Below are 21985 nucleotides of genomic sequence, written 5' to 3'. Positions count from 1 at the left end.
TCCACCTCCTTTTTTCTGCCCACCATCTCTCTTTTGCCTGTTTTGCCTTCACTTGGACAGCCTCTCCTCCTGACCATTTCAGTGCTGGAAGGGGCAAGAGGTGCACAGAGGAGACCAGCTTCACACTTGTCATTTACCCTTGCCAGCCTCTGGCAGCCAGCAACAACCACCACCTGCTTTGTTCAGACATCTTGGGGGAATTTTAGATGAAAAACTGAGAACTCTATCAAGCACACGCAAACTGGGTTTTCTAGTGCTTGTAACGTAGCCAAGTTTGAGCACAGTTTTAGAGAGCTGGTGCAATGTGTCTTCCTAACACAAAGCTGCCTCCTGCCAAATTTTGCATGTAATGCTTCAAAGCATTAAACTGAGAACGGAAAATATCACCAGAAATTTTTCTAATGGGTTAGGAGAAGGTCAGATAAACAATGGATTTCTAAGAATGATGTCAGCCATTAGAAAGGGATCAAAAAATGTTTGGCTGAATGTTTCCAAACAAATTTAGCCTGAGGCACAACCCCGACTCAGGAAATTTTAGTCTCTGCTGGTTCCTTGTGATTTTCTTGGCCCTCAGAGGGGGGGGGGGTTAAACATTGGATACTTCTGCATCCTTAAGATGGACTGTGCTAACAGCTTGTTCATAATAAAGCAGTCAGCAGAACTGAAATAGCCAAGTCTTTCATAGTTACTGTTACTATGACTTACTGCCAACCTTCCCACATTGCAAAGAAATCTGTTCTTCAGGCTTTTCTTCCTTAAATTCCCCATGGCTTCCTACCCTTTTTCCTATATCAGTCACAGCAGTTCACTTATCACCAAGTGGAATTGTAGTTGGACTTTGCTTCCTTCATCCATCCCTTCCCATGCTATCCCGTCCCCATACACGTCTCTTGCTCTTAAAGAGCAATGACTCTGAACTTGGTACTGAAAGCAGGGCAGGTCTTGGCCCCCATCTTTCCACCCAGAGAGACAACTCTGTGCTGGTGCCATAAGATGTTGAGGAGCCAGGCTCTAGCAACCACTGTGAGCAGTTGGGCAGCGTGACCTGAGCAGTTGCTGCAGGTGTCAACATCTGGATGAACAAAGCAGCCACAGAGATGAAGTCATTCCCAGACAAGCCGCAGACAGTAAGGTCTGAAGAATGGAAATTGTAAGAGCAGAATGGCTTTATTATGACTTGATATTTCACAGAATTGAGATGATAGAAGACTGAGCTCACACCTATATGTAACGCTGCCCGGTGAGGGTTTTGCCAGTTCAGCAAGTGACTGGCCAAGGGTAGTCATGGACCCTAACCCCAGCATCCTCGTCATGTTAACTAGGGTTAAAGCAGAAATCAAAACAAGCTAGCTTGGTTTTAGTCACTACATTCAAGTTCAGATTCTCCTACAGGCCTTAATTCCCCAGGCTAAAATGTTCCCACTGTTACCTTAACCCGAGTTAGCCAAATGGAGCTCAGCACATGCAATTTCTAACTCCAGCATGGAGAGGTAACGAACCAAGGTGCTGTTTGGCACAAGCTGTGGTACCAGCACTGGTCTAAAATGCCTCCTGAAGATTCTGTTAAACCTCTGTGATGTGGCTGAGCTCTGGGAAGATGCCTGCTCGTTCAGAAAATGACTGGCAGCAGTCTTGACTCACACTCTCTCGTGAAACTGTCAGAAAAATATGGCTTACGCCCCCGATACCACAGGCTGTTGATTTGTCTCAGCTGCTGGTTTTGCTTATTAAGCTTCTTGGGAGCTGTGAATATATTGCTTTTCTTTTCATTTTTGGTTCAGTACTGATACCTTGGGGTTTTACTTTGCTGTAATGAGAGCATCCAGGGGAATTTTGGACACAGCTCCTGGCTAAAATCCTGTTATTAATTTTTTTTCATAAGAGATGCATTTAAATCCATATGGGGAAATTCATTCTACTTTCCTGAAGTGTGAGATCAGTGTGACACCTTTGAAAATAATAGTGTGATTAAATCCGGGTTTTGGAAGCCAGACAGACAAAAGCATCTTGGTTTAGTTTCTGCCATTGATTTGCCCTGTGAGTTAAGAGACAAGCACTCAGCTGGCTGCTGGCTCCGTTTCCTTGCTTGCAAAATGTGTTTAATGGAGCTGTTTACCCAGTTGTGATAACGAATCTACAAATCTTGGTGCAAAGGACGTTAATGAGCACCGATACCATAATTATTACAAAGCAAAGAGGGGGTTGCCAAAGATCTCAGAATAGAGATTAAAATAGATAAAGAGCTAATTTGAAGACTCGCTTTTGTTCCAGGAAGTGTCTAGCTATGATCTTTTTCTTCTGGCAGAGGGAGTATTTCACAGGGAGCGTTTTGCTGCTGTTTCCATGCATTGGAAGGATAGTCAGGATGCTGGTTTTTCATAGTTAGGTACTCAATTCAGTTATTTATGAATCAAAATAAAAAGGGAAGCTAATCTGACTAAAATGAGAATTGCATTTTTCTGATGTGCTTATGGCTCTCAGGAGTAGACAGAAACACCTTGGGTGATGCTGTCTCCTCATAGGCAAGTCAGATTTCTCTCTTTTTTCACTCTAAGCTCATTAGCCTGTTTCTGATGGCTGCTGAACATCCCTGGCTTCCTAGGAAAGCATTCAGAGCAGCGTGTGCTCAGCACATCTCAGAAAGGGGAGATGAAGGGAGGCATTACTTCTGAAGCATACTTGCTGTTAAAATTTCCTTACAGTCCGTGGAGGTAGAAGTGACTCTCTCTCTTCACATCACCTTCCTGCTGGCTTGGTGGCTGTGATTGCTTCAACGGTAAGAGTAAAAATATTCCTGTTCTGGGAAAGTGGTGCATTATCTACTTTGTTATTTAAGCCTGTGCTCAGAGTGATGCCACAGCAGTTTTTTGGTGCATGCTGTTAGCTCCTGCCTCATTCAAGTTACACAGACATTTTCAATACTGTGAGCATGTGCTGTCACTCGGCTCAGGACCCCTTTTCTCTCCTTCTGCCACCACATTTGCACAGCTGTTTAGCATGGAGAAACTTTTGTTAGCTGACCTGTCACTGTATGACAAGGTGTGCAGACATGAGCCTCTCAAACCCGGTCTTTTTGTGTGTTTGCCTTAAGGCCAGGTCTGGCAGACACAGCAGGTTCTACAGAAAGAGTAGAACCATGCCTAGTCTGGGGCCCTGCTGTATCTGTCTCTACAGAGCGACGATAGCAGGTATCTGCTCCTTGTGAGGTTAAGACTAAACTGCAAGGGAACTAAAGCACAGGGCATCAAACATAGTACCCACCCGAGTGAACTGAGCCCAGGCACTTTTGCCCACCTGGGTTCAGACTGCCAATGCAAGGCAGGCAGCCCACTCTCCGTGGTACCAGCAAAAAAGTTGCAGGCAGAAGTGACACTGAAGCTTTTCCGGGTTTAAAAGACAGTGAATGCAGGTTCAGTGTACTTTCATGAACCTGGATGTTTTCTGTAGCTATTTATTAACCTCACACAGCCCCAGGACGGGCATTTGCTGCTGCATGGCTGAACAGATGCAGGTGGTGGGAGGTACCTGCACACTGGGCATGTCATGGGCATGTGTGAGTCACATGGCAGGGACAACACTGGGAACATGGTTCCCACTGCCACAGTAAAAGTGACACGAGTCCAGCTGGCACCCCAAAAACGGAGAGTTTTCCATCCCTGCAATGGGCTGTCAGCAGGCTGCCAACAGATCCTCCTCCAACCACTAAAAATGATGTGGCTTCTCCCAGCAGTCTGTGAAAACCAAAAGACACCTCTAGCTTTGTTCACTAACAAATCGGAACAAATCCCAACAATCTCAACACTCCTGTCTTACTCACAGGCACCTGAGGAGCTTTGAGGAGCAGGAATTAACGACAAGACGGAGAAAAAATACTGGCTGATAGAGAAATCCAAGCAGAGGAGGGAAGAAGTGGTAAAGACAGCACAGTCTGAACAGCAGACTGTCACTGGCAATGGCACATGTAGTAACAGGCCAGACTTAACAGCAGAGGAAGATGTGGCTGCTGCTCCCTGGGTACAAATTGACAATTTTTCTGTCAAGCAATTAATGATCTCCTGAATTCTGCCCTTTGCTCAGCAGTCCATTAAGGCAGTAGAAGATGATGAGCGGAAGAACTTACAGCAATTCTATTAAGAAACTATAAATAACTTTAACACTAAAAATAAAATGCACATTTGTCCCAGTGCTTTTTGTCTAAATTATATTAATGCACTAAACTGAAAATACTCAAACATATAATTTTGATGATCTAAACCCTCTGTTAATCATTTCTGAGAGCATAATGTGCTTGTTGTTAGAGTACAGAGTTTATTATTTTGCTATTTTCATAAATAACGCAGCATCAAGCTCTTGTTAGCAATTTTTCATGATTTTATCTTCACTTTTTCTGTCAGCATAAACAATGGCTTGAATACAAGTCAGTGTTTAGAAGTTTTTCTCAGTGTGTTGGAAACAGAAGATTGTTGTGTGTCACTATGACAGTGAAATGGGTTGTTTATATTTGATTTCTGTGTGATGCTCCTAATGATAGTTCATGCTTCACAAATCTGAATGTGCATTGGAAATCAGAATGTGTATTTTAATTTTTTTTTATGAATAGGAAACCCACAAATAACTTTTGGTTTGAAATAGTGGCTCAGTCATGCTTACAGTTCGATTAATAACAGTGGTAGCATATGGAGTGAAATAGAAATCAGAAATAATGAAAGTGCAGGCAAGATCTTACTACAGAGTGTTTAGCTGGTCGGTTACCCTTGGAGCTCTATCCCAAATGATCTGTAGGTTACTTTTGCCAATAGCACTTGCTACACTCTCATATAGCAACCATACATAACAAGCTTATTTCTCTGTGCTCATTTGTAATTGTGGTTTTGCGTCATCAACAAAAATACCCCACTCTTTTACCCAGGAGGTATCCATGAGCAGGAAGGAAGAAGGATCAGAAGTGATGGCTGCAAGGGAAACTGAAAAGGAAAGTATTTTCTTTGTGGTTTTTAAGCTGACCGAATGGATTCTGAAAGACATCACACTGCCATGCTGCGGGGTGGTGAGTGGCAGAGAAATGACATGGGAAGCACTGGGGCCTGCTCTGCTCCTTTATCATGGCAAAACACCAAGCTCCTCGACATAACCAACCTCCCCACCTGCAGAGAAGCAGCAGCTTCCTAAACCTGCTGACTCCCAGGTCCCCAGGGGATGGCTCTGTGGTGCCTGCAGCCCAGAGCAAGGTGTTGCTGAGCACCAAAACATGCAGGGCTGAGCTAGCCATGAAAAATGAATGCTTTTGTGGTAACAGTACTTTAAAACTTCATGTTGGGTTGCTTAAAAAAAACCACGAAAACCTGGAAATTTTCAAAGCCACACCACTGATGGAGATGACAAATCTTAATTTTCCCATGGACTGAATACAGGCACTATGTATGTGAGCACTTTTCTGCAGCTCCCTTCTCATTTGTGTTACTCCAGGATAAGACAAATTGACTCATAGCCAGAAAGAGAGAAAGGTCTAAAACAAGTCCTCAATTATTTATTTACTTTATTACTCCTTATTGCCTATTCCAAAGTCCAGAGCTTTTTGAATTGTCTTCACTCTGGTTTGAACTACAACCTAATTTCTGGGGTGGCCTTTGCACTCAGGACTAAAAATTCAGCAACTATTTCTAATTTTCCCTGTTTTCCTGGGCAAGTCTCATAAATTTGATAGTGAAGGGCACCTCCTGTGCTGACAGCTTTGTGGCAGATGGATCCCACCACCCACACGGACCTGTGGAAACAGAATCCACATGGGTCTGTACAAGCACACCTTGCTGCTTGTGGTGCCGGAGGGAAGAGGGGTAGAGGAAAAAGCTGCCAACCCAGCCAAGCTGACTTCTGTGGTCTCTGCTGTGAGCCTGAGAGCTGCCACTGATCACAGTCTTCTCCTGGCTGGTTGCTCTGGGGAAGTATCTACAGACCCTCAGGGCAGTACCCACTCTCAGTGTCACGCAGTGCACAAATTTTCAGCTGGGAGCGCAACAGGCACGGAAAGGCTGCAGATCACACACTAAGCCAATGAACAACAAAATTTGCCACCAAAAAGCATTCGGAGAGCAAATGCAATGTGCGAACTCATCCACGCCTGTTATTTGTTGCTCAGAGCTGATGAAAACCAGCATCAAGCCCTACCTCTCAACAGGGGGAGCAGGCAGGCAGACATGCTGCCACCCCTGCCAGAAAGGGGTGCTGTAAAAACCTCCTCTGACAGAGAAACTTTCATCTTCTGCCTCATCTGCTCTGACTCTGCCCTGCAGATTACAAAGGGTGGTTTCTCATCAGCCTACAAAATCAGGAGATGCACACAAGAACTTGGCTGAAACCCCGCTATACTTTCCTATGAAAGCTAGCGGAGCAACCACAAAGCTCAGCGAGCGCAGGGGAACGGCTTTATGTCACCCTTCAAATGCTATGGACGGCCTTTGGCCAGTCCCAGCTCCCCGCCCTCTGTCCCCCCGGAGTTACTGCACGGGCTTTGCTGGAGCGTGAATTCAGAGCCTTAAGGTGGCAGCACCAGACAGCCCTCAGGGCTCTGCCCCGGAGAGCAGCTGCGGGCGGGGGGGGGGTCGGCACGGACGGAAACACCAGGGCTGGGAGGCGGCAGCGGCTGAAGGGCGGGCAGGTGAGCAGGCACAGGAAGGTGCGGAGAGGTCGGGCTGTGAGAAGGAAAGGCACCCAACAGGACAGAGTGGATTTTGCACCGCGTAGGATTAGGTGAGGTGGGCTGAGACCTGCGGTTTCTACGCAAGGCTGAGATGGTTCACCAGCCTGAGTGTGCCCGTGCTGGCAGGGATGGAAGCCACTGCCATCTGACATGCTCCGTGATGTGCACGGCCTGGGGATTCGGTCCCGCTTCCCTCAAGCAGGCTAGGCTTGACCAGAGTCAGGCTGGAGACCTCTGGTCTCCAGAGCGTCAACCAAATGTCAGGTTTGCTGGAAAGCAGGAAAAAAAGCAAGCAGGGAACTAGCAGGAAGTTTAATTTAGAAGAAATAAGGCCTTGAAGACAGAGGCTCTGGTACCTCTCCCAAAGGCTTCACGAAGGCAGTGATCCGCACTCCTCTTTCCTCCTGGCTGTGGAGGGGGGATTGTGGCTCAGTTCCCTAAAGGAACAGGGTCCAGAATAACCACCTGCTGCTGCTGCAACTCCCCAGGCTACTCTGGACAGCTCTGCAGGTGTGCTGGATTTCAGGATTAAAACCACTGCTAAGTACACAGCCTGACTGCCCTGACGTGTCATACCACCATAAACTGCTGCATTTATAGGCAAGGTGGAGTCAGATTCATCACCGAATGGCATGGCAGGGTGACAGGGCAAGAGGCAAGTCAAAAGCTGCAGCAATGGGAATTGTGACTAGATACAAAGAGGAATTGCTGCTCCAGGAGAACAGCTCAGTAGTACAGGAATGGGATCCCAGAAAGGGTGTGGAGTACTCACCCTGAAGGTTTTCAAAACTTGACTATCCAAAGCCTTGAACATCTTGCTATAGTTCAGAGGCTGGCCTTCACAGAGCCACCACACTGGATGAGAGACCTGGTGCCTTCCAGTCTACTCTGAATCAGGATTTCCAGAGAGCTTTAAAACATGAATGCGGATGACAGGTAAAAATTTGATGCGTGTCATTTTTATAAGAGTTTCAGCTGATCACAGACACAATTTGAATTCTTATTTAACTCTTTGATCTAGAGTAGGTATGCCTTTGCAGACATTGGAGAAGATTTCCTCTGTTTTGGAAAAAAAAAAAACCAAAGTTGAAAGAATCTGGAATAAATTTACTGAGTCTAAAAAAACCCCAAAAAATACAAGAGAGAGAAAAAGGCAGAATTTCAGGACTTCAGAGCTGCCCAGATGATAAGGACATGTGGTAGACCAAAAACCCAATTGAAGAAGTTGCTGAAGTGTAAGAGCACTGCAATAGCCATGACATACCAAGGCAGGAACCTCTGTGTGAACCTTTTTGGTGCTGCCTGAGGAACAGAGACCAGCTACAGGTGCCCTTGATCCTACCTCAGGAGGAGAGAGAGGGCTCCTGCATCCCAAATCCTTTGGGCTGCAACTCCAAAATACAACCCTTGAGTGACTCCAAGATGAATTAACAGGATGAGTTATCTGCAAGCAACACAGACATGCGACACACAGATTACCTGTAAGCAATGTAAAAGATGGAGAAATGCAATGACAGTCTGTATTACAAAGACACCTGTAGTCAATGGAAATGAGGATGGAAGTGTCTCCACTTGTTCCTACCTGTTTATGTACTGTCGTGCTCTTTGAATCTGAGTTGGCACAAGGTTTTTCAGAACGACGGGGGATCTTGTCTGCTCTGGCAATTACAACAGTCTGAGGTGCAAAGGCTGCAGCAGAAACCAAGCTAAAACACTCTCTATCAGTTGAAGCAGAAGTGAAAAAAACAGGGAAATACAGGAGTTGGTGGTTTGTCTGTCCTACAATGGGAGTTGCTGTGTTGTGTGGCTGTGAGCAGCTCATTTCAAGGATAAGCACTTAGGAAGTCACGGCCTGAAGGTACAAAGCCTGCTTACTGCATGGAAGGATTTGCTTCGTGAATACTGCCTGTTTGCCAGACAGAGGCACAGTGCCTTGTGGGAGCCTCTGAATTGTGACATTTTAGTTGCTGAAACTCTGACCCTGAACTCCTGACAGACCTTGGCTGCGGTTTTTACCACTCCCACCCAAGGTCACACAAGCTGGTCAATGCACATTTTTTCTCAGCTATTGAACCCTTGCACTCTTGTATTTCTGGACATATGTATACACTTACAAATCAAAAAGGTAAGTGCATATGTTCTTAAAAACTGCAAACTGGTATTATCTCTAATGCACCTAGTGAAGAAAAGGGTAGGCCAAGGGGCTGCGGCAAACAGCCAGATGAAAAGGCTGCTCAGGCAAGCCCCAGACTTGTTCTTTCTCTTGCATTGTGAAGGACAAGAAAAAGTTCCACCAGACCCTGCATAGAACAGTTGACTGCAGATTGAGAAAGATTGTTTAGGTTTTTGATCAGCTACTCCCAAGGTCCAAGTAACTCCAATAAATGCTAAAAATAAGGGGCAAATCTCTCTATTTTGTCAGAAATGGTAAATACAGGTTGCCAAGATTTCTGGTGTCTGTCTTGAGCAGCTCTTTCAGACAGCTCAAATGAAACCCTAGAAAATTAACATCAGCTTTTGCATTCCACAGTTTCTGTGGGGTGCTACTGACTGGACCAACACAAGGCATGTCTGAGGAAGGACCAGCCAAACCAGATGACCTGGCCAACATCCCCTTCTGAAGCACAACTAAGACTATCATCTATTTGGAACAACCATTTGGATGCAAAATGGTTTTTCTATGTTAAAGAGTTGATTTGAGGGCCTGTTGCTGTGCAGTCTAATAAATGGCACACAGTATGTTTGGTATGGTACCTTCCTGGACTGTTCTTCCAAAACTCAGACACATCTACTTCACACAGAAGAGATCATCAGGAACAGCCACCTTCACCAGTGAGGACTACAGGCCTTCAAGTGCCTTTCTGCTGGTCTCAGGTCTCCTCTCGTGTCTTAGCATAACTAAAGGGAGCCCCAAGAACACACCTTCCCTGACTTTCACTGACCTGTTATTTCTCCATGGCTCTTTTCACATGCTTACGCCACTTGTAAAAGGTTTCTCACCTCTCCTTGTCTTTGAGAGGAACTTTGGACCATAAAGCTGCCGTGCTCAGCTTCAGGCTGAATCCATCAAATGTGGGTGGTGAGCAGTGTTCGAGGCCAATGGGCCACACTCCAAAGCAGAATTTGTCCCAGTTACTGGCAGCCTACAGTCACTGTTGTCAATTATTAGGGATCGGAATTAGCGTTTCTCCTTCTAATTTGTACACCTTTTGATCTGTTCATCTTCTAGACTGCAATAATTCTGCACAGTTAAAAAGATGCACCTTCTTCACCTCTTCTGAAGCAACAGACCACAAACTCGATGTTTGCTAAGTCCACCTTTCACATTTGTCATGAGGAATGTTTACACTTCTGCTCTACCAGCATATTTTTCAAGTCTTTTGTGTTCCTGTGGCAACATGCTGCTGCTGTTTTTAATAAAAATGAGTGGTACAGCCGGAGTAGGCACCAAGGACTGCACCCATCAGTATCATCTCTTTAAGGCTGCCAATGCTCACTTGCATCTCACAGCTCTGAAAACTTCTCCTGGTAGACTTTCCTGTCCTGTGCAGCCAAGAACATTTCCTACTCGGAGCAGAACTGAACACAGCTCTGGAAATCTGCTTAGAGACTACAAAATCGGGCTACTCTGGTTTTGGTAGCTGCAAAAGTCTTCAGCAGCAGCACTAGAGAAACTTTGCTTATTTTCTTGCAGAGAGCAGCTCTTTGGTTTCATTCCCAAATGGACACTTAGATTTTTGCCATCTATCACCTGTACAGGTAACAATTCCTCTTCAAAAGTTTAGCCACAGCAGCACACCAGGTGAACAGACATACTGCAACATCCAGTGACCTCCTCATCTTGGGCTTCCAAAGCAGCAAAGATTTTACAAAACCCAGAAGTGTTACATTAAATTGGTCTTTGTTCTGCTTATACAAACTGTGCTTTCTTGCCTCTCTGAGATCCATTTCTACCTGCCAATTCTTAATTTCAACACTGAACAATAATCTGTCTGTTTTTCTGTATTTCCTCTGACTACAAATGGGAACCAAAAGATCTGTCTTACTTGTAAGGTACTTCTACTCCAGGTGATGAAAAAGTGCACAAGAAGAAGTAGATACTGTTATGCTCCATAGTACAAGTCAAATATCTATTCATGGTAATTCCAACAGTCCCCAAAATAATGTCCTCAAAATAATCTACAATTTATAAGAATCTAATGATTCCATTTCTCTTCTGAGAGGGCAATCCAGCTCAGGTGTGCAGGAACTCAGGTGAAAGTCTAATTAAGTTTTCCCAATACAAATGCTATAAAATGTAGACTTCTATTTTTTAATAAAACCATGAAATATGGTAACCTTTCTTTGATAAACTGGCTTCAGCTCAGGGAACTCTCACACAATGCAGATTTATCCTTAGACCACCTATTTATCTTTACTGTAAATGCCTCCCAGATCTTTCCCTGACAATTTCTCTGCCATTCTTTGCTGCTCCCCACTAAAAGATGCGGCACTGAAAATAAGCAATTTCAGTAAAACTCAGGAAACCATTGCCATGATTATACATCAAAGCCAGGGAGCACTGACCTCCAAACCCACTGCAAACTTGAGTTTGGCTGTTAGCAGGTGTAGCTACAGCCCCAAAGCCCCTAATGCAATGCAGGTGGTGTTTGCAGATGACCTGGCTGTGCTCACGTTCAGTAGCACGTGCAGGTTTTATCACACAGAGGAGAACACACCAGGCGGAATCCTGATCCCCAGCTAGAGCAGAACATTTTCTTCACAGGAGAGTTGCTATGAGCTGGAAGACTGTTTTTCTTGTTCAAATTATTTGCATGGGAGGTAAGTCTCTCTAGAGCTGCTAAGAAATACCAGCATGTCTAAAGCTGGCCAGGTAAGGTCAAAACCTTGAAACCATAGTGTTAAAACTGAGTTAAGCAATAAATTACAAAAACTCTCTAGAGGATGAAGAGGAAAGGGAAGCAATCTTGGCTCTCGGTATAGCCCCGTGAAAGAAACCAGCAAACAAGCAATGCTTCCCTTCTAATTCAGGCTCCCTTCTGTAGAAGCACTAATTGGGATATGGGTCCCACTTAAAAAATTAAATCCTACAAAAAGATTCTGTAAGCAGCACCCTCTTCATGCATCAGCTGGATGACAGAGCTGACCTTTTGGATCCCACTAAAAGTACAGAGCAAAATATTAAACGCTCGCATGCAAAGACAATGACAGCAATTTCAGTGACCTTTGCACTCAAAAGGAAAACTTAATTCTCTCCTTCAAAGCTCTACATAATAATTTTTAGCTGAATAGCACAGGTCAGTTTGGGAGCTGATGGTGCAGGTATCATATGGAACGAATTTTTCAGTGATGTGCATTAGCCAAGCTTTCTTCAGTGTGCAGCAATGCCAGAGAGAATAACCAGAGTGTTACTGGTCTCCCACAATTTTCTAATAATCACCTTTGCCCTCTACCTTTATTGACTAAATTCTCTGACTCACAATATGCTGCAGGAGCTCTATCTTTTAAAAAACCCGAAACAAAAAACCAAACTCAAGACTAAACATGTTTGTTAGAATCTCATCCTGTTTCACAACAGGGATTCTAACCCAAAACTAAGAAACTGCACTTTCAGCATCTCATAACAAAGTCAGTAAAGCCACATCTTTGTGTTTTCTAGATCTGTAACTGAACCTGGATTGCCTGTCCTCTTTCTGTTCTTTTCCACATAACTTTTAATCACTTAAAAAAAAAATCCAGAGCAATGATGATATATTCATCCTCAACCATCCAGATATCCTGTTCCACTTCCAAAGATCTGATATTTCCACTCAATTTTCTAAATTTTTACATAGAGGACTGCTTCTTCCAATCATTTTGGTAAGTCAAGGATCTAATCAGACAAACCCATACTGTGTCCCTCTACCAAGTATTTCTACCATATCCAGGACACCCACTGCACTCAAGACAGCACAGGTAGTTTCCTGATGTAATGACATGATTAATAGGCATGCTAATTTAGAAAGTTTATATCCAACTCAGCCCCAAAATGTTCGCCCTGTAAATGGTAAATGTACCAGTTTAAGGTATTATTTCCTCACATACATTCTTATGTACATTACAGTTCACACTGCACATTAAACAGTCCAAATACCAGAGCTGTCATTTAATTGCCCACATCTCAACAAAGTACCTTTTTTTAAATGCATGTCCTACTGAAAATATATTTCTTTACCTTGGCATTAGCTGGACTCCGTGAACTATATGTGCAACATTCTTCAGCAGATGCTCTGCCCTGACCCCCTCAATGTTTTTTGTTTCAACACCATTTCACATCATCACTTTGCTTTGCTCTAAGCATTTCAGAAGGTTCAAGAATATCACAACCCCAGGTAAAATCCCCTTTGTACCTACGTGGTACAGATTAGTGGGATGGTCATCACCTTCTGCAGTGGCAGCTGAGACTGGTTTCTCCTGTGCTGCACAATCCAGGAGTCTATGCCTTGGACTTCCAAGTGTGGATTTCAACATGCAATAAAAATCCATGACAATTGTATCAATCAGCAGCTCCTGGTATTGGGATATGCTTGCTGTACATATTCCAGGGTCTCCGTCAGCTCCTGCAGGAGGAGTCCCTTTATCCTTATCACATCAACAAACATCCTTTGCATGTAGAATCCATTGCATATCCTTTATGGGAAAACGTGATCTTTTCCTTTGACCCTGTTCAGCACTGGTGACTTACTCTGGTTAGCCACTGGAGCTTCCTTTTGAAATGGCAACCACACACTTCGGAAGCGCTGCTAAATCCCCACATACAATTGCCACCACACTGGTGTAAGTCTCCTTCCTTTCAAGAGATCCCGATGGGAGTCAGACAGAATGGAGAAACACTTTGAAAATGAGCTGCCTTATCCAAACTCTCATTAGGTCACTCACTCCTCATCCAAACAGGTAATTCCCAAGTGGCTGGCAGGCCGCTCATTTTCGTTTATACACAATCTGCTTCAATGTTCTGCTGCAGGTCATTTCTGCTCCACAAATTCTAAATTACAAAGACTTCCAGCCCTTTTCTTTCTTTCAAGTTTAGGGTATCCGTGAGATCAAGACGTTAATTGCTTCTGCAGGATGGAGTAGGTAAACGTTCTGTACAACAGCTGCTTTCAGAATCCACTCAGCACTTTGTTATTTTCTCAGCCAAAAGAAATTTTTATTTCCAACTGGATTTATGGCTGTTCTGGATCATTTCCAGGTTCTCCCAAGAAGCCATTACACGTCGTTTAAATTCCTTCTGGCTTGGTTTTAGAATTGTGGTAGCTCTGCTTTCTGTAAAGACTTGGCCAACAAAGGTGACCAACATGTACGACCCCCTCCCTACTAGAGAGCACCCCCACCTCTGACCACAGCTGAGTTGAAGGGTTTTAAACACTCCCCACTGAGAAATACTTCCCATGGAGTCAACTGTGGTACCATTTCTTTATTTGTTCTACACGACTCCCATTACTTTCCAACCACGGTGCACAAGGAAATATTGAATCTCCACAACTGCCACAGGCTCCCACATGGAAAACCTCCAAGGCTCCCTCCCAGCTACCCAAAAACCTTCTGCCTCTGCTGCATGACACCACCCTGAAGAGCCAAAAGCATCAAATTCAGCAGTTGCAGCACACGCTGGGCCGCTGTCACAGTGCTACAGAGATGACTCTTCACCGACATAAATCAATGCAATAACTTTTTTTTTTAAAATAGGTAGAATAGAACAGACACTAGGAAAAAAAACCAATTTTTATTCAGTTGAAAAGAAGTCATTTACTCAATCACATTAACTATGCTAAAAATGATTTTTTTTCTGACTACACCAGCAGTTAAATATTTTCAGCACCAATTCAGGACACATTAGTGACATTTATCACAACAGGTCTATTTCTCAATGTAAAGGACATACTAACTTCAGTAGCTGCTACTAGGAAAGGAGTAAGCAGAGGCCTGCCTTTCTTCCCAAATACTCATGAGTGAAAGTAGCAACTTCTAGAAATAAATAACTGCCAAATTATCTCCCAAATCTTTAAATCGATCTTTTAAAAATAGAGTTAAAATAGATATCTTAATATGAGCTATCATAGATTTTATTTGTATGTGCTGAATACTCCAAAATGCGAGTAGCTGAGCAAGCATCCAGTACATAACTTTTAAAATAGTTCTTCCCTCCCCACAATATCAACCCCATTTTTTATCCATGTCATGCTGGTTAGATCCCTATCTCTAGTGACTTCCCAGTAAACACCACGCTGTTTGATATCGCTAGGATATGCTACCGTTCTATGAGTGAAAGAAGTCAGTGACCTGGTGAAATACCACCAACTCACACGAACAGAAAATTCATCCAGTCATTGGCTCGTTATCTCTGAACATCAAACAAATCCTAAGCTTTAGTTTTTCAAAGCCTTTGTGGTCTTCCTCTTGCTGGGCCAGTTCAGGAGGTCATCACTGAAGGCAGAACCGATGAAGGCAAAGAAACCAAAAAGCAGCAGATAGTACTGTCTCTCTCTGTCCTTTTAAACAAATCAAGTTCGCACAAAACAAAAGGAGACAAGGTTAAAATGAAGTTTATTAGTTTTTTTGGCTTTTTTAAGCTTTTTTTATATAAAACTGTTTGTGAAACAGCTATTTTTATTCCCATGGCAGAGTGACCCCTGAAAGATGCACTAACCCCTTTCTTAAGGCCTTAACAAGAAAAAATTATGATTTTTTTTGTTTTGTTCCTTAAACCCAAATGTTTTAAAATTACATAATTTACAAAAAAAACCCCACCCCAAATAACCACATAGTGTAGGCTGTTACACTGACATTCCCTCTTCCTTCCTTAGGAAAAGCAAATACATAAAATAAAAAGAAGGGCCAAGTGGATTTTCCCCAATCAGTTTGAAGATACATTGACTCCACCAACATTCAGACTTCCTTTTGTTCCCCAATCTGGCAGGTAAACCATGACTTCCTCTCATCTGCCTTTCAAACTGAAGGCAGCTTCTTGGAATGATTTGGGGGTGCACTTTGTTGCCATAAAGGAGAGATACTCCCTTGCCCCGCGTGGGACAGCTGTTCCCACACAAATGATGTGTATGGGATCAAAAGGCAGCAGCCTCTTACTTCATGAGTCTCATGACCCAAGGGTCTTCAGATGTTTTTCAAGCTTACGCCGTTAGCAGTGTTTCTCAAAACACTGCCCCTCAGAACAAGTACTGAAACCCCATCACCTGCAACCATCCAAGCCTTCCAACCACACCCCGTAATCAATTCATCAGTATTTTATTTGCCTTTTAAAATGGAATTTCATTGGATGTTGTGAGAAAGAAAGCAAGAGGAACAGAGACAAGTCCTGTTTGGAGTGCTCCCAGTTCTGCTGTTCTTTCCCACAAAATGCTAGGCTCAATGAGCCTTGCTTTAATTTTGGGTTTAATATTTACTTAAGCTATAGGTTTCTTTTTTAATTTATATGGGGTTTTGTTAATCAAAAGCATCAAAAGGGATATAGCGCACCTTTCATTTAAAACAAAGTCTTTCAAGACTAAAAAATAGATCTTTATATATATATATATTTATCCCTCCCTCTTTAATTCCCCCCACCTGTTTCCTTTTTCCCCCTCCCCTTCCCACTGTCACTATGGAGATTGTGTCCATGGAAACAGCTGGTTCAGACTCCTTGGTCAGATTCTGTGATGTCATCAGTCTTGAGTGTGATGTAAGAATTTATGAAGGAAGTGCTGGCATTGGCAGGCACGTCGAGAGGGGGCATGGCTGCACAGTGGGAGAGATTCCATTCAGTCACGAATGTCCACCGCTTTTTATCTCAACAGCCTAACCTGAAAAACAAAGTGAAAATAATATTGGAATGGTTCCTTGCCTCTGCCTGCCAACAGGCCCCCCCGGCTTTGGAAAAACCCACTCAGCACCTACCACAGCAGTAACACCAAGAGCTCTTTAGTTTTGTGGACTGAAAACGGATGGAAGCACAATGGTGAGGAGTTCATAAAAGCAAATCCATGGATAAAAAGCATTAGTTTAACAATCAGTAAAAGATTAAACAAGCCCAGTTATGGAGCAGGTCCAGGATGACAGGATGATCCGTGCCACGACTCTGACAGAGCCACTGCCGCCAGCGGCCAGACAGGAGCTCGCTCACCTCGTGCTCGCTCCTCACGCTGACGGTGAGAACGGGAAACAGAGGGGCCAAGTGTTCCAATGTGATGACAGCTTCTGGGATGCCATGCTGCCCCTCAGGGACTGGCCCAAGTGTTTTCATATACAGGTCACCCCACTACCATGCAACAGTGCTTTCCGGTGAACATGTAGCAGATAATGAAACCAGTATCAAAATTACAGGAGTCCAGTCGCAGGAACCGAATCTGGGAAATGGCTACATTTCACCAGCTAAAGGTAAAGCTGTGGTTTAACTAATTGGAGGGCAGGTAATATTTCTTTACGTTGCTTTTTTGTTCTAACTGTCATGTTATGGTGGTGGCAGCAGTTCACAGAAGGACTAAGCTTGTGATGTCTTTCAACACAAATGTGGAAATGTCCAAGTGTTTGGCACATGTTCTCCCTGTCCACAAATTCTCTGAGGTGAGAAAACGAACTTCAGGAGTTTGCTAGGTTGGTGGAAGCTCAGTTCAAAAGAGAAACCACAATTTCATTTCTCTAAGCTATGGTTCTCATTCTTAATCTGTACAGAGAGAAAGCAAAGCTTGAAATAATATATTCCTTTTTCCCCTTCTCCCAACAATTTATTTATTTAGTAAGGTTACTTACTTTGATATGACTTAGATAAATCCCTTCCTACCAGCTAGTGAGCTTGGGAAAAGGAAAAAATTTGCAACATAAGTGATGCATATGGAAAGCAGTTAACTGAATTAGAGGTGTGCCTGGGAACGAAGTAACACCCATGTTCATTCATAGCTGGCAATTAAGCTCCAGGAATCCTAACTAAGTGTGATACAGAAGTCAGTGCTGCTCTCATCACCAGCACATCAATTAGATTACATCCCAGCAAGCCTAACACTTGGCTGAAAATATCCCCCACCCAGGGGTGCCAGGCTGAGAGTGAAGAGAGAGTCAGGCGAGTACGTACAAAAACCAGACGGGTAAAGCTGTGGAGCTACAGCTGAAGAGGAAAGGGGGGAGGTTCCTAGAGAGTTCAGGCAGCTGACCTTTGTGGTGTTCATTACTGTGCAACTGCGAGCCCTTGCTGAAGGAGTGTCAAGGCCGTGTTGCTGTCTCTGGCTCCTGTACAACTGCAGCATGCCCATGCCTGGAATTGGTCCAGAGCATTAGGCACTGGCTCAGAGAAGAAACAGGCTCAACACAGAGAGAGAGTCCTTCCTCGTTCCTGGACAAGATCCAGAGCACCAGACTTTCTCTCACAGTCACTCTCCAGATCTGGACTTGATCCAAATGTTCTAGAGGCAACTGGCGCAGGGAGAGAGAAGCAACAGAGACAGAATACACTGACTTGCCTGGATGTTATCCAACATGCAGGATTTTTAACTTGCTGGGCTCAGGAGTGAACCAGGACTCAAACAGCCCAATAATCTCACTGAGAGACCATTCTATCTTACACTAAGGCCAGCAGAAGGGCAGTTCTTTAATTATCACAGTAACACAACAGAAATATTTTTTAATGTAATAGGATCTTTTAGATTTGCTTGGGTTTTATATTTTGTAATGCAAGGTCAGGTTGAAGAACTTAATTTTTAAGACATTCTCAACATCAAAAGGAGGTGGCATAATAGGACCTTCAGATAAGAGCTACTTGAGGCAAAAGTGGATTTGGAAAGAAATGATACTTTAGAGAGATGTCTAGAAAACACAGTGAACATGGTACAGAGATTCCACAGCCTGCAAGGTCTTAAGCCAATACATTCCTATCATATATAAAAAAAAGTTAGCACTGGAAAATAATGCAGGAAACAAAGCTGTGTAAAGGTCTCTGGGACACTGTTCACCAGTGCCTTAAAGGAACGGCCCAAAAATCATCACTGATAAGACTTTCCTAGTGTTAAATAGTTGTAACAGGCACCTTTGTCTGTGAGACCACTGTCCTGTTTTAATGTCATGAATTACCTTGCCTGTTACGTTTTAAGGAAAAGAGAAAAGCTTAAAGAAATCCCAATGACCTTTACCATGGAAGGAAAAAGCTACTCAAACACTGAATACTGTTAAATACTGTTTGCATGGTAACTGTTAAAACAACACTCCAAAGCCAAGAAAGAAGGCTGTTAAAAATGAAAAACCACAGAACATAGCTGAGCTAAACCAAGTCAGCAGTCAGTCTACAAAGTGTTTATATGAAACACTATCTGTCTTCTGCTACTGCACTAAAATGCCAGAATTTTCCAATTAATCTCACATCTTTCACAGAAAAAACATCACTAAAAGTATTTCACAATCACGTAACTCTAAAAATAGGAAATATTTTAAGGTAGGGGATGTGCCTGGGAAGCAAGAGAACGGCAGTGAGGGAAGAGGATTATCATCATCAGCTCCAAGCACTGACATGAAAGAGCAGCTTCACCTGCATGATTGCATGAAAAGGACTGAGAAGCAACTATCTTAAGAAATGCAACTAAGCAGTGAAATGAAGGCAAGAGACCTTCTTGGGCTGCAGTTTCATGGAAAGGGTGCCAACAAATATTAATTTGAAACCAAATACTTACTTCACTTTATTCTACTCTGTTGCCTTTGAACAACCATGCACTTGCCATTGAATACAAAATAAGAAATCCCAACCTCATCCTGTTCCTTGGGTGCTACTCCCTCCTTGTGCCAGTGTATTTTCCCAGCCATCCAGTGAAACAGACTGGGAAAATGACCCAGCCCAGACGCTAACATGACAAAAAGCAGTTTCAGACAAACTGAACTCCCCATCAAGTTCACACGTGGCTGTATGAACGCTGGGATTAGACAAAGGAGGAGGCAGGAAGGAAGTGCAGTGGGGCACTTGGGGCACATTACAAAGTTACAAAATTGTGAGCACTTCTGGATATAGTTCCACCTTCTCTGACCCAGGTCTGTTCACAAAATGGAGAAAAACACGGGGCTAATAGAAACGCAGTGGGCTCTCGCTAAGACTGATTTCCTTATCCCTGTATCTACATTTCCAGAAAACAGGGGAATCCTAGATTACAATAATCCTGAACTCATCAATATTTTAATTATTCCTTACATACTTACAATCTAAGATACTTCAAGGAGTTTATTTATTTATAGGGAAGCTTACTATTAACTACTCTGAGACTTGCAAAAACACCTCTTCAGATCCTTAGGGACACGATACAAAAGGAGATTTCTGCCACTGGTTTAGCTGAGAGAGTAATCAGGCAGTTGTAACAGCTAACAAGCTTTGCCTTTCACTACTTAACAGAAGGAACTGCTGCAGAAATACAAAAAAGTGAAGTCACTAGCCTGAACAGAATGGTAGCAGGAGGAAAAAAAATCATTACAAATTTTCTGAATGTACACAAAAGCACCTTGATTTCTCATAGAAATGGGGAAGGCACTGGAAAGAGCCCCAGAAGGCAGCAGCGGAAACTGGAAACTCTCCCCAACTCACCTGTGCTTGCTTTTATATCCATTCCCAGGAGTACACTTCCCCCCTCACCCCCGCTCCGACTGCTCTGTGCTGAGGCTGCCTTTCACCATCTTGTTCTGCAAGGAGGGAAGAGAGCAAGGAAGGGGGGGCTGACGAACCAGCAAGCCAAACAGAGGAGGAAAAAGAAAATGAGGGAGCAACGGAAGACAGGGGTAGGGAAAGTGAACATACAGAAAGTGAGAGAGAGAAAGAGAAGTCAGTATTGGAACCAGACATAGATTTTTCAGACAGAGTTTTCCCTGAGACAAAAGCAGGCAATTCCGCAAAAGTAAAGAGTTTGAGATATGAAAGCCTGAGTTATTTTAAGAAACACAGAATTTAACACAAAAGGATAGAACAAGCTGAGAAGTATCACTTTAAAATTGCTCCAGAGATGGCTTAAGATAATCTAAGACTGCAGAGCCACCAAAAGGTGAGGTATCCCATACCCTTTATAGACTACTCAGTGCCTCGGCATCCTCCTCTGCTCTGTTGCAACCACATTTGCTGCGAAGCAGACACAGAGCCAGTTGGATTTGTGAGAGGAAGCTAACCCTTCAAAAGATGATTAGTTTTCAGACAGCGTTTTCCCTGTGATAAAAGCTGATATTTTGCATAAGTAGTACATTCAGGACATGGTCGGTTGAAGCATCACTGCTGACAGAAGGAAATGGGAAAGCTCACTGGGGAGCACAGGGAAAGGCAGGACCAGTCCCTCTGGACTTAGCTTGCTTATGCCTGAAGTGTCAAGCGCAGTTAATGAGGCGAGAAGCACCTTTGCTCTCCAGGAGCCGCTTATTATGATGAAGTGTATTTACCGATGTGAGGCATGGACTGCAAAAGGGCAAGAAGCACAGCACTGGGGGACTTACTCAGTGCTAGTGGATTTATAAAGTTAGCTCTTCCACCCATTAACTACAGAAGGGTGAGGTATTAGACAGATACTAATTAGCTAATAATGCTAAGCTGGTGTTACCTAACAGCATGCCTTTCAATGGTCTTAAAGTCTTTCTTCCTCTCAATTGCTCAGGTTTATACAATGCAAAAAAAAAAATTGATGCCATTTGTTCTCCAGTCATTCTAGGTTTTCAACCTTCCTGTTCCTGCCTTGTCACGGTCTGGAACTCCCCTTTCCAGCCACTACAATGGAAGGAGCAGAGTGATCCTATATTCTGCACTGCAGAAGAATTTGAAACAAACCAGTAATGATTAGTGAAACACATGGTGAGGGCAGAGTCACAGCCAAGCAAAGACAACTCTGCTTGAATTCAAACAAATGATTTGTGTCTTTACTAAGCAAAAGCCAACAAACTTCAGTGACAAAGACAGGCTGCTGGTATTGAATTTCTGGTTTTGATGCAACAAAGAAAACGATCTGTGGTGGGACAGTTTTGAACAAAATTAAAAATTTTATTGCCTCATGAAGTACCTTTATGAACTTAACTGGTAGTTTTCCCCCTCTCACCCCCCCTCAGATTATTTTAGAAACTCATATGCCTTCTCAAAAACTTCTCTGGGAGGCTGGATTCTTTGTCTGAAACTGAAACAGTTGTTTCCCTTCACCGAAGGGAGCACCATCACTGCAAGTGCTCACATACAACAGCAATGACTTGAGACATCTATGTAACACTGTGTTTCCCTGTAATAATCAGGCAATGGGCAGCAAAAATAAAAAAGCCTTCAAA

At 43.5% G+C, this 21985-nt stretch overlaps 1 protein-coding gene and 1 long non-coding RNA gene across 9 annotated transcripts in view; one reads left to right on the top strand and one right to left on the bottom strand.

Moving 5' to 3' along the window:
- Window positions 1–14447: 14447 nt before the first annotated feature.
- The window catches only part of TCF20 (transcription factor 20), a 130791-nt gene continuing 123253 nt past the window's right edge, over window positions 14448–21985 (bottom strand). For 5 of the 8 annotated variants that reach the window (XM_032689134.1, XM_032689136.1, XM_032689139.1 and 2 more), the window contains 2 exons: window positions 20283–20410; window positions 14448–16536 (listed from right to left, as the gene is read on the bottom strand). In XM_032689134.1, coding sequence (XP_032545025.1) covers window positions 20327–20410 — 84 coding nt within the window. In that variant the 3' untranslated portion in view covers window positions 14448–16536; window positions 20283–20326. The remainder of the gene's footprint in view (window positions 16537–20282; window positions 20411–21985) is intronic. The other 3 variants (XR_004357309.1, XM_032689140.1, XM_032689141.1) reach the window with 3 other exon arrangements.
- On the top strand, window positions 16345–20824 carry LOC116787492. Its single transcript, XR_004357310.1, has 3 exons — window positions 16345–16881; window positions 16983–17142; window positions 19152–20824. It is a non-coding gene; the product is annotated as an uncharacterized LOC116787492 (long non-coding RNA).

The sequence above is a fragment of the Chiroxiphia lanceolata genome, chromosome 5, assembly GCF_009829145.1.
Source record: "Chiroxiphia lanceolata isolate bChiLan1 chromosome 5, bChiLan1.pri, whole genome shotgun sequence".
Lineage (NCBI taxonomy): Eukaryota > Metazoa > Chordata > Aves > Passeriformes > Pipridae > Chiroxiphia > Chiroxiphia lanceolata.
This window is presented reverse-complemented; position numbering and strand designations above follow the sequence as displayed.